Source organism: Leuciscus leuciscus, assembly GCF_965113295.1.
Source record: "Leuciscus leuciscus genome assembly, chromosome: 4".
Lineage (NCBI taxonomy): Eukaryota > Metazoa > Chordata > Actinopteri > Cypriniformes > Leuciscidae > Leuciscus > Leuciscus leuciscus.
The window spans coordinates 13,330,033-13,343,155 of NC_138728.1; the positions used below are offsets into that span (position 1 = coordinate 13,330,033).

At 40.0% G+C, this 13,123-nt stretch overlaps 1 protein-coding gene across 4 annotated transcripts in view; it reads right to left on the bottom strand.

Annotated features, from left to right (window-relative positions):
* Positions 1-5,409: 5,409 nt before the first annotated feature.
* atp2b1a (ATPase plasma membrane Ca2+ transporting 1a) overlaps positions 5,410-13,123 on the bottom strand; it is a 30,716-nt gene continuing 23,002 nt past the window's right edge. For 2 of the 4 annotated variants that reach the window (XM_082168494.1, XM_082168495.1), the window contains exons 13-22: positions 12,599-12,778; positions 12,424-12,511; positions 12,219-12,325; positions 11,939-12,130; positions 10,992-11,205; positions 10,498-10,709; positions 10,232-10,339; positions 9,850-10,038; positions 9,356-9,442; positions 5,410-7,460 (exon numbers count right to left, since the gene is read on the bottom strand). In XM_082168494.1, the coding sequence (XP_082024620.1) occupies positions 7,131-7,460; positions 9,356-9,442; positions 9,850-10,038; positions 10,232-10,339; positions 10,498-10,709; positions 10,992-11,205; positions 11,939-12,130; positions 12,219-12,325; positions 12,424-12,511; positions 12,599-12,778 (1,707 nt within the window). In that variant the 3' untranslated portion in view covers positions 5,410-7,130. Of the gene's footprint in view, positions 7,461-9,276; positions 9,443-9,849; positions 10,039-10,231; positions 10,340-10,497; positions 10,710-10,991; positions 11,206-11,938; positions 12,131-12,218; positions 12,326-12,423; positions 12,512-12,598; positions 12,779-13,123 lie in introns of all 4 variants that reach the window. The other 2 variants (XM_082168497.1, XM_082168496.1) reach the window with 2 other exon arrangements.

Genomic DNA, 13,123 nt, shown 5'->3' on the forward strand with positions numbered 1-13,123 from the left:
GTGTTATCTGTCTTACCCTTCAGTTGAGAGCTGATCCGAGTCAATTAACTAGTAGATTCCGACTTTATCAGCTGGTCCAGATCCTGACTAAATCATAGATTTACTCTGAAATATGTACAATTAAACATTTCTGTTTGTGTTTGGCGTTTCATCTATTAATGCTGTTGATGCACTTATTGGCCACAGGAGGGAGCTAGTGATCAGCTGTCTTGTATTATTTAACGTAACAAATAGGTTTTTTTGAGTATGACATTTTTAAAGTAAGCTGGACCCATAAGAACTGAGTCAATGACCCAACCTGAAGTGATTTTCGGTCTTTTGGTGCTAATTACACGATTCGTCTGGTAGAAACTGTGCAGTTTGTCATCCGCTCCACTAGGCGGCGTAAGCGAGTTTCACGTTCAGCATGACACCTTTGGATTCTTGTCAACAGCAACATAACACCTGGGTGAATGACGGATATGTAATGTAAAAATGACGGATATAAAATGTAAAAAAAAAAAAAAAAAAACTTCAAAACATTCTAATTTTAGGACTTTCTATACTTATTAAAGTGTTGTGTATGTAATGCAATGACATGTACACATTTCAAGAATGTAATTAACCATTTCTTTGGTGAGTCAGATCTTTTTCCCCATGAAAATGTCATTCCTGGGTAACGTAATGAATTTTCTTAATTACTTACATTTCTACCATTGTTGGCATAATACAAATGTACTGATATGCATAATCGGAGCTCAATAAACAATTAGTGCTCGGAAAATATATTTTAATCACAATTAATATAATCAATTTGGGATTTCATATAGACATGGGCTCATTGGCTGCTGATAACTCAAAATTCAGAACCAAATAAATAAAAAAGCTGGAAAAAATGTTTTCCAATAAAGTAAATAAGACTTGTTTTATCATTAACTCAAAAAAAAAAAAAACTGAATTGTGTAATCTAACACACAAATATGGGTTAAATTAATTGCCCGTGTCATTGTTAGCCGGAATGACAGACGGAAGGACATTCTGCAATATTTTTCAGGATTACCATAAAAACCATCCTCAGTATCATTTTTCTTTCCAACACTCAAACTTGAAACAAAGTAAGAGACACTGACAAGTTTTTAATAATTAAAAAATCTGTAAAAATGTACAGTAAATCTGTAAAATTATAATGCTTCATAAACAATGGCCAAGGGTATAGTTCAACACATTATACAGCTAAAACATTTAGGCTTATTGCAAATGGGTCAAGTCAAGTCACCTTCATTTATATTGCGCTTTTAACAATATGGATCGTTTCAAAGCAGCTTTACAGTGATAATAGGAAATGAAAGTAACAGAGAATGTTTTGGCTTTACAACAGCTCCAGCTAAATTGTCCAGCTAAAGTTAGTTTTTATTGATTCACTTCTGTTGCAAAGATCATTAGTTATTAAATTAGGGGCCGCTAACATGACACAGTTCTAACTGAAAACCCTTAAGTTCTCTCTGCGCAAACTTTAAAAACGCTGACGGCATGCACATATCACGTGTTTAGTTTATAGGAATGTTTATAGGAGTGTGAACCTATTTCGATTAATATTTCAAGTTTGCTCGTTACTGATACATTATCATTCCACTGAGTCATCACTATAATACCTTGCTCTCTTTTTTCCAAGATACTCGGCCCTAGCTTCTGCATCTGCGTTTATCCTGGCTCTGAACCGTCTCTGCCTCTCTTTATTAGACAGAAGGACAGAATTGACCTTAAAACACCGGAAGCTATACTAAAGCTTTAATAAAATGTTGATATATGAATAAATATGAGAACATTATTCATGATTTGACCATTAACATTACAAAATTCTATTCGATGATAATGACCCACGTGACTCATTGAATCATATGAAATCAAGATGAATGACAGCAAAAATATGTCAAAAAACTGATAATTATGTAAATATTTTTTAATGTTAATAATATAACTATAATAACTATGCCTAAAAGTTTACAAATGTTAATTAAAAACTAGATTGTTATGCATATGTCATTCTGAACTAAACTCAGGAAAGTGGATTCGGCAAATATCAGCTCAGCGACGGACTCATACCCCGTTTCACAGACTAGGTTTAAAGGAGACATATCATGCTTTTAAATCGTTCCTTTTTACATATAAATCATACATTTGTAGTCTATATAAAGCGGAACTGCAATGCTTGGGTCTGAATTCCTCATTTTTATAGCTCCACAGGCCCCTTTTCTACCCCTTTTCTGATGTGCGTCTGAGAGCAACTCGTTTTGGTGCGGTCTCTTTAAATACAATTGAGACACTTCATACCCCGCCCCCTCTCCAGGTTGCAGAGGTGACACTCGGTTCAACTCCACCCCGTTCGGCCATTTTTGTAGTTTGATAGCAGAGATACGATTATCTAGCGGCACAGAAACTTTTTATTCACACGTTATTAACAAAATGTCAACAACGGAAGACTTGTCCAGCCAGCCAATTTACATGTTCGAGCCAGAGTCGGAGCCGGAGCGAGATGAAAATGAAGACGACGAACCTGCAGAACAACGTCTTCATATGGATGTATCGCAATGGTGTGTTACTGTATTTACATGATGAAACTTTGGTCTTCCGACCTTTTACCACCGTGTCGATTTATTTTGATTAATATGTGCGAGGGAGAGAGAGCAAGACAGCGTCTAGTTTGGAGACGGCGTCTTGTTTACATTTTCGCCTGGCTCCGAAGAGAGAGAGAGTGAGCGCGCGCGCGACCGGGTCTCTCTCTCTCTGCTCGTTCTTTCAGTTAAACATGCGCCGTCACAAGCGCGGCGGTTCATCTACATTAGACGGTGTAATGAAGCGTGTGGGTTACTACATCCAACAACCGAACATTTTAACTTACCCTCTCGTAACTTCTGCATCTTTTAGCTTGGACTACAAAATTGCAGCGAGAAATGAAAATGGCGGATTGCTCGAAGTGTTGGGCTGGACGTCAATGTCCTTATTTGGCAGTTCCGCTGCAAATACTGTGACGTAATAGTTCACAAAACGTCATAGATAACAGAAAAATCGGAACAGGTTGAAAAATATGACCAAAACAGAATATAAAGATATCAACGAAGCACCTGAAGAGAATAATTTCAACTTTTCTGTACTTCTAAACACTCCAAATATACAATAAAATGCATTTAAGGGCTAAAAAAGTGGATTTAGCATGATATGTCCCCTTTAAGCCTAGTCCTGGACTAAAATGCATGTTTGAGCTGTTTTAAAGGGATAGTTCACCCAAAAATGAAAATTCTGTCATAATTTACTCACCCTCAAGTTGTTTCAAACCTGTATGAATTTCTTTTTTCTGCTGAACACAAAAGAAGATATTTTGAAAAATGTCTGTAACCAAACAGTTGATGGACCCCATTGACTTCCATAGTAGGAAAAAAAAAATACTATGGAAGTCAATGAAAAAAGAAATTCATACAGGTTTGAAACAACTTGAGGGTGAGTAAATTATGACAGAATTTTCATTTTTGGGTGAACTATCCCTTTAACTGAAAACAACTTGCACTGACAAATCTTAAAATGTCAGTGTCATTGTTTTGTCTCAAGACGCACACCAATAATGTTTTTTTTTTTTCCTAAGGCATGTTTATAATAGCTACTTAAATGTCCTAATTAAACTAAGGCCTAATCCTAGCTTAATCTAAGCCTTGTCTGTGAAACCGGGCCATAATGTCAGTCAACAGTATTTTATCACTCTGATGTTGTTGTCTTAAAGGGATAGTTCACTTTGAAATAAAATGTTGGTATGTTTTAGCTTACCTCAAGGGCATCCAAGATGTAGGTGTCTTTTTTTCCGCAGTAGTTTCAATTTTGATATTTTTAGGTCAAACCGTTCTTGTCGGTCAGTCGTATAATGCAGGTCTATGGTCACGGTCTCAAAGAGCATGCACAGAGTCCAAATTAAACAATTCTCCATCGTCCAAATTAAACAATTCCCCATCGTAAGTACACATTGATGGCCTAAGACACGAAACGAGCGGTTTGTGTGAGAAAACGAACAGTATTTATATCGTTTTTACCTCTTGTACACAGCCACGTCCAAGTGATCTGAGAGCGCGGGCGGGTATAGATATATACAATAGAAGTCGCCTTGGCTACGGCAGTTCATTGGAACGAAACTGTAGCCAAGGCGACATCTAGTGTATATCTATGCACCAGTCTGTGCACACGTCACACAACAGGATGCGCCCGCGCTCTCAGATCACTTGGACATGGCTGTGTACAAGAGGTAAAAACGATATAAATACTGTTCGTTTTCTCACACAAACCGCTCGTTTCGTGTCTTAGGCCATCAATGTGTACTTACGATGGGGAATTGTTTAATTTGGACGATGTGGAATTGTTTTAATTTGGACTCTGTGCATGCTCTTTCAGGTGGTGACCATCGACCTGCATTATACGACTGACAGACAAGAACGGTTTGACCTAAAAATATAAAAATTGAAACTACTGCGGAAAAAAAGACACCTACATCTTGGATGCCCTTGAGGTAAGCTAAAACATACCAAAAATGTATTTCAAAGTGAACTATCCCTTTAACTGTAGGTAATCTTTTACGGTCTTACAAGCCACAAAACTTAAACATGAATAGCATCATTACAACTAAAAGATTTCAATATTTCAATATACAAAATAATGTCTCTCCACTACAGAATATAAGATGTTTGGACCGTTACATCAGCCACCCAGAGATGGTTATATAATTATCATTTAAAAAATATTTTAAAAACAAAAGCTGATTGATTTCGTGGCAGCCGATATGTGCATCCTTACTTTTGAGAAGCACCCATCGAGCCAGTAAGTTGAACTGGACAACCGGATCATGCTTGAGTCGTTCAATCGAGTCAGTTCTTTTAATGAACCAGTTAATTGTTCATCACACAAAGCTCATCGTAAGGCTTCTGAAGAATTCTAATAGCCGTATGGACTGCTTTTAGTATGCATTTTTGGGAGCTAAAAACTGTCTTTTGTATGAGAATAATCTTGCATTTTGCTTATTTAATCTAATGTGTGCTCAACATGAAGGAAAACATGGCCCTCAGGTTACGCTAAATATCAATTTTTATTCTTAAAAACCATACACGATACTCGACAAGTTTAAAATGTAAGTTGAATCACGATATCCATTTACATTGCGCAAGATAAACAGACATGTTCTTTTATTTCCAAATGTTATTTAAAAAAACAAAACAAAAAAAAAACAGATCCTTAAAACTGATGGATAAACATTCATTCCCATTATAGGAAGATGCTATAGAAAAAAAAAAAATTATGGATTATTTTAATATATCTATTCTAAATAGCAAACTCAAGCAGTTTTTTTTTATTTAATAAACATGAAAAAAAAAAAAAAAACGAAATAACTTATTTAAAAAAAAAGTGCAGTTGCAATGACTGAACAAATCTGAATTCCTTTCTCCTGTTTTTCTTCCGGTCTTCTCCTTTACACCCTTAAATGAACCAACGAATGGAGAGAAGCAACAGTCTGAATTGGAACCCGCTGCCAAAAAATTAAGTCTACTCCTAAACATTACAAAAAACACAAAACATGTTAGTATTTTGACCATAAGTTTCATGCAATAAGCCACCCTGAGTATTATATTACTTGGAGAACCAATCACGACCCTTGTTTAAAGAGTGTCCCACCCCCCCCATGAATATAATTTATGTAAAATCCCTGTAGGTCTGGTTCAGCAGGTTGAGATGTTCTCATTTCCGCATAAAAATACAATTTATTTATATGGTCTGTATCAAAACGTTCCTTGGGAATCTGAAATAAAGTACCCTGTGCTGTGATACCAGTGTTATACGCATGGTTTTTTTTTTTGTTGAAAATTCTTCACGTTGATTCCTTTGTGTTTCCAGTACTTCAGGTCTTAAATATATTCTACAAACAATTGCAGCAATATTTTCTTAACTGACAGCAATATTTATGGAATATGAAGGAGAAAATAAAAAATAAAAATACAAACTTTGTCATTTTCATATGACCAACAAACCAAAACACTTGAGGAAATATTTTCTTTCAAAGAAACAAACAAGGAAAAAAAAAGAAGAAAAGAAACAAAATTTGAAAACAATTCACTCTTTTTCCTTCTTTTATTTTTCCTTTTGACCGAGACAACAATTTACTACCTAAAAGACAATCTTAAGTGAAAATTCTTTACTTTTTAAATCATTGCATCCTTTTCAATTCAATTTTCTAGGTGTTTTTTTTTATTTTATTTTTTTAGCCTGAGTAAACAAACTTATGATACATTGGCAGGAACTTAAATGTCATTGTTGAACTGACTGTGGACCATTTCAAATAAGTTAAATCACAGATGCATTCATTCTTTAAAGGCTGACATGGTGTGGCCTCCACTTCAAAAATCACACTGTTAAAAGCGTGAAGACTCCAGCCATTTCACACAATTCAACTTCAAAAATGAGAATGAGACATGGAATCTTGGAACTTAAAAAAACAAAACAAAACTAACCACTTTAAGGGGTGAAATAGTAAGTATGAGAGGAGATGAAAGGACAGAGATCCTCGACTACGGCTCCCTCCCATCACCAGTCCAATGGAAAAAAAACCTCACATGGACCTCAATACCTTCTCTGCTATACAAGCCTTAGTGTTTTCTATTTGGCTAGAAGGTTCTATGTATCTACAAATATATAACAAATAAAACTTGCAGGCAAAAATAATTCGGTTTCCATAGAAACACCCTTTTTTTCCTGAAAATACAGCAGTATCTGAAATATTTCTCTTATTTCATTTGTCCCCATTTCTCTGCATCAGGAAGCTCTTCCACCAACAAACAGAAAAAAAAAAGAAAAAAAAAAAGTATCTACAAACTTTGTAAACAGACCTGTGTCTTCCAAAAAACATAAATAATTCAAAATATTAACAGCCAAATGATGCAGAAATCAGTGTTTGAATAAGCAAAGGGCAAAAAGAACAAATGTACAACACCATCCAGATAAAGAGAAGCGAAAGCTAAGCTCCCGAGAGATCCTTGGCTCCGCCCCTCTCATCCAATGAGTTCTCCAGGCTTTAGTCTCTGCGGAGACGAGCAGGTGTTGTGTGTCGTACCGAGGGGCAGAGCTGATCAAAGGGACGTCTCTAGGCTGTGCATGGGGCTCCCGGGAGTTGAGGGAGTGGCTGGCTTGCTGGGATCCAGGAAGAGGTGGATGCCGCTGTCTACGGCGTTATTGTTCTGATTGGGCGAGGGTGGGGGAGGAGGAGTGGGTGTGGCGTTTCTCTTAGTGGGGGCGTCGTCCTCTGCATCCGTGTCGTCGATGAGGGGGATGTGGGGTTCTGAGTCCTCTATCCGGAACTCCGGATGGGTCATGAAGTTGTGGATGGAGCTGCGAGACTCTGGCTTCTCCAGGCCCTCATAGGGCGACAGCGAGCTGCGGAATGCATTCACCACTCGGATCTGTGGGAGAACGGGACGGAAAGTCAGCCTTGCCGCTCGCAGAGATCTGCCGCTCGTTCGCACACACGTACACAAACAGGCATACAAAGTCAAACATCACTTCTTTTTTGTCTTTTTTTCTTTTTTTAAGTAAAGGTTAAACCAAAAGGCCAAATGGACTGGTTTTAATTGATGAGTGGAGAGCAGTGAGGTTAGCGCACCAAAACCGTCTGAGAGAGAGTGTGTGAGCGGTCAGATGTCGTGCAACAGAGAGAGAGAGAGAGAGAGAGAGAGAGAGAGAGAGAGAGAGAGAGAGAGAGAGAGAGAGAGAGAGAGAGAGAGAGAGAGAGAGAGAGAGAGAGAGAGAGAGAGAGAGAGAGAGAGAGAGAGAGAGAGAGAGAGAGAGAGAGAGAGACTCTTGAAAACCTGATGCTTGTGTTACGGTGAGCTTATCCTCTGACCAAGGGACAGAAAATCCTCTTTTCTCAGAAGTAACAGATGTACCAAACTGGAAAGAACTTCTCAGTTGTAAATCACACATAGCCAATTATTCAAAATGCAAATGAGAAATAGGGAGAGAGAGAAAGCAAACAGAAGAGACAGGAGAAGAGAGAGGACATGGTAACCCCAGAGGACACAGCTCAACACATGAGGTTAATATTTTTGGGCATGCTTGTATTGGTGGGGAGGGATAGATCACTTATTATGTTGTGAATTAGAGACGCAAAACTTTAAAGCAGCCAAGCAAGTTTAAGCTAACCAGCACAAGTAAATCCACAAACGGTCTAGAGACTGGACCCATGCAGAGCAGCGCTACCTTGAGTTTCAACAGAGGTAAACCTTTGAGTATAGCCCATGACACATTTCACAGAATCTAAGAAGGAATATGCGGCAGTCAGTGTCGTAGCGTTTCAAACTCAGTTTCCCAAAGTCCGATATCCATTTTTAGTAGCCCATTTCAAGACTAAAAACAGAAGACAGTTTCAGACAAAATACAAAGTGCCCTGAACAGAGAAAAAGGGTTTGTGGACAGCCAGGACCTGATGAAAGATGGAAATATTGACGTGGTTAGAATTATGCTGAAAGACAAACAGAACCGACATGATTTCGCCAGCTTCTCTTCCAGTCGCAGATCATCCCTGTAAAATAACGAAGTCACATAAAAAAAAAGAGACAGACAGAGAGAAAGAGAATGATAAAACTGGCACTGAGTGGAGTATGTGAAAGTGTGAGAAAGAAGAAACCGCGTCGAGTACGGACAGTAACGCCAAGAATGAGTGAACGAGCAAAAAACTGACACCACAGGAAAGGTGACGAACAGCAGGATTACAGAAAGAGGAGGGGAAAGGAAGTTCATTTGTGGCTAAACTACAGCACAACATCCAGCATATCTGTTAAAAAGACGATCCTACAGAAACCTCAAATACTTACCAGAACGATGCCTTAAAAATGTCCCACAAAACCCATTCACAAGACCAATTTGGTGCGATTGGCTGGGTTATCAGTGTGACCATGGGCGTATACTCAAAACATTTACACGCGGAAGACTATGAGCCTGGAGAGCACGCGCGGGGCTGCAGACACACCAGACGGTATTAGACAACTACTCCTCATCGGTGAAACCCAGCCAAAGCCATCAAACACAGACACAGATACCTCAACCTTAACACTTAAGATAAACAGCCGTTAACATTGAGAAGCAATGTGGAAGATGTTTCGAGATACAAATCGTTTCGAACAAGAGAGCGAGAGAGGAGGAGACATTAGGAGAAGAATGAAGACCGTTAGGCGAGAGGAGGAAGTGTTAATTGTCATGCACTAATAAACACGCACTCACACCCGACAGTGGCAGAAGCGGTGTTGAAGGCAGTAGCAGGAGATAAGGCTACATGTGTAGGGCTAGAAACATTGGTTACATCGTGCTGTTGGCTGGTGCTGGAGGGCTGGCGCCTGACGGCCGCCTGAAAGGAAATTCCGCTCTGGAACGCACTCACTACATCCATCTGGAAGGAATCAGAGAGTGTGATAGGCCCAGAGAACGCACAGGAGAGAGAAAGAAAGAGTCAGAGGAAGAAGTGAGAAAAGAGAAGGGATAGAGGAAGAAGGGCACCCATATAAAGAAGACAGAGATTTGCTGAGAGAAGAGAGAGAGAAAAAAAAGGCACTGAATTAAAAGAACCTGACCTGACATTTGCCTTTAGCATTGATCGGCTTATTGCACTGATAAACTGCATTAATAAACCCTCTTCCACCAGTGTAAGGTCACCATAAGTGGTGGATCGATTGGAGGGTGTATTAACTCAAACCATAATCAGAAAGAGAGAAATAAAAAATAAAAAATCGAAATTGATTAAGCAAGGCGGGCATTAGGGCTCCTGGCTGCGGAGTTGTGCTGTTTTCGAGAGGTTACCTGAGTCTGAATGCGGTTGAGGCCTCTGAACCAAAGAATCTGCCCCCTGCGGAGCTCTCGCTCAGCGTGATCGATTTCCTCCATGTCATCCAGCTCCTCCAGCTCCTCATCTGGGATTTCCTCCTTCTGCGTGCCGTGACCGGCGGTCTTCAGGAACTTCAGCCGACTCGTGGGGATCGAGGAAATGATCTGAATGAAAGAGCGTGGATGGATATAAAGTGGGCCAGGAAAAAAACTAAATGCTCTGTCGTGCAATTTAGCTCACTGCCATTAGGGGGCACTGCTCTATTACTATTGAGGAGTTTGTATTGGTGCAAGTTACAGGCTGGCTACAAGAAGCAGATTTATATAATATAAGGAGGAATAGTCAGATGATGCTCACTTGTCCCCAGAGTAGACATCCAAAGCCCAAGAAGACACACCATAGCCACTGTTCAATATTGAGCCCCACGCAGCTGAATGGCTTTCCTCCAAACTGCACGATCACAATCTGAGGGGGAAAGTGTCAAATAGATCAATTTTTTTCACTTACTGAGTTCATGACATTATGCTTACATCCCACAAGCATTTTTAATTCAGAAATATCTATTTATGTTTAAGTAGTCAATGTGCTCTGAATATAGGCCTTCACACGGACTCGCTGCATACCTGAATAACAAAAGTCCCAAAGACGATGCTACAGAAGATCAAATTGTTGAAAATGCCTTCAAAGACATTTCGTTCCCCATGGATCTTCCGTGCATTGATTTCATTAAACAGTTGCATCAACACAAAGGTGTTGAAGACTATGGTGTAGTGCTCAGAAGGGGGAGAGTGAAGAGGGGCATTACGCCCACTGTCAATGTCGAATATCTTCTCACCTGAAAGTTGAGCAGAAAGTAAAAACATTGCAGTGTTAGAAATAAGGCTCATTGTTAGCATCATAAAACATTAATTAAGGATATGACAGCAGTTACAATAGAAAGGGTGCAGTCAAATGGCTTATAAAACAACTGTTGACAATTAACAATTATTTATATTATTTTAATTCTTCCCAACCTGGAGGCTCCTCCATTTTCATGGGCGTTTGCTTTATGCTATTATAATGTGCTTGACTCAGTTGGTTTAATCACTCTGTTGCCTGAACATGTGCAAGTTCTTACCAGCAAAGAGCAAAGTGAAGATGATGGTGAGCTGGTAGACCCCATGACCCAATATGTTCTTCATCATTGTCCTGGAGATGAGGGGTTTATTACGGCCGTAAGGCTTCCTCAGCAGAAGAGATTCGGTGGGGGGTTCAGTGGCCAAGGCCAAAGAGGCAAATGTGTCCATAATAAGATTAACCCATAACATCTGTACAGCTTTCAACGGAGAGTCCTGGGAGAGAGAGAGAGAGAGAGAACAGGAGGTGACCGTTCTGACCTCATTCACTGCTGCCACCTTCATAACGTTCAAAAACAACCTCTCAGCTCTGCATTTGCATGAGTACTGGCTTTTTAGCATTTTGTGCACAGTTTTTCAGTGGAAATCTGCATAATGAATTTAAACGTGAATACTGAGCTGAAAAATGATCCGATTAGACGAAATATTGAACACATAAAGCGCAGAACTACATGAATTAGAGGTGCTGAAATTCTGGCGGAGTCTGCGAGCACAAATAGCGAGTGGGCCAGCTCATGAACAACATCCAGGGACAATTACATACGAAACGAGCAGAACACCTGAGGCCCGAGCCCACGTCCAGCCTTGGCTACTGACAGCAATGCAAAGCGCGGATGTAATCCTCCCGTTCATTATGCAATAATTCAGGACCTCAACTGCAATCAGCTCGACTATCATTCCGTTTAACAGAGGAGAGCTGGCTCATTTCGGACTGGAGCTTTGTCTGTGGACAGCAGTGCCAGATCCCATGCTGACAGCCAGCAAGTCTTCATGCCTCAGCCTAACAATTTCCAATCACTTCACACAGGATGGGTAGCAATCAGCTGCTTCCATCAACCACCATGGTTCATCTGTTAAGACGCAATCCTTTGCGCAGAACTGCACTTTTTATCTTAACAGCGCGGTCGGCTGCAGCATTATTGCGCTTCGTGGGTTTTTTTAATGATACCTGTGTGATGCAAGCTCCAGTAAAGGCCACGATCACAGCCACCACATTGACGGTGAGCTGGAACTGGAGGAATTTTGAAATGCTGTCGTACACATTTCGCCCCCACATGACTGCCTTGACAATGCTGCTGAAGTTGTCGTCAGTGAGGATGATATCGGAGGCTTCTTTAGCCACGTCTGTGCCAGCAATGCCCTGGAAATAACAAGCACACAATATAAAAGGCATTCAAATCAAAATCGAATCCTTATAGGAATTTTTATTTATTTCTGTAGCCACATACCATGGCAAACCCAACATCGGCCTTTTTTAAGGCAGGGCCATCATTGGTGCCGTCTCCTGTTACCGCCACAACCTGCCTCTTCTCCAAAACAGTGCTGTCAATTATACCTGAAGGAAAAGACATGCGTCAAGACACACAGCAATTCCAGAGACACTTTTTGAGCACAGAATTAATCGCTCATACTGTAGGATGTAGGATTGAGCACCTTTGACTAGTGTATGTTTGTCTGTCGGCGAAGATCTCGCCAGCACCCGGAGTTTAGGCCATATTTTGTCAATCCGCTCTTGTTCGATCTGATAAAAAAAAAAAGGAATCATATGAGCTTGTGAGCTTCTGTGTTTGTGTGAAAAGTCCTGCCATCAATAGACTGTGCCTTTCACCTCTCCCTTTTCATTACGGATCCGGCGGTTGAACTCTTTGCCCTCCAAGCAGAGGAAGTCATCTCCTGCCTGCAGGATGCCACATTTAGTTGCTATAGCGCGGGCAGTGTTAAGGTTGTCCCCGGTGACCATGCGCACTGTGATTCCAGCACGCTGGCACTTTCTAATGGCATCAGGGACCTGAGCGGGAAAGAACAAGAGAGCATGACCGAGATAAGTTATTAATGCAAGAGACTCATTCTCGAAATTAAAGTAGTTAGGTATTTCTATGGTTGAATTTTACTAGGGCTGCAACAAACTATTATTTTGATAACTGATCATTTCTTTCTTTTATATATTATGGAAAAATATTTATTTCAGTGTTTCCCATCTGTCCCGTCAGAGTTTCATAATGAACCGAAAATATATTTAAACTTCACATAAAAGGTATTTAACATTGTGTTTTGATTGGCAATATTGCATTATCCTCTAATTAAATAGCAAAAGGCTGTTTTGCTGCACATTTATGATCCATGTGCACTGCAG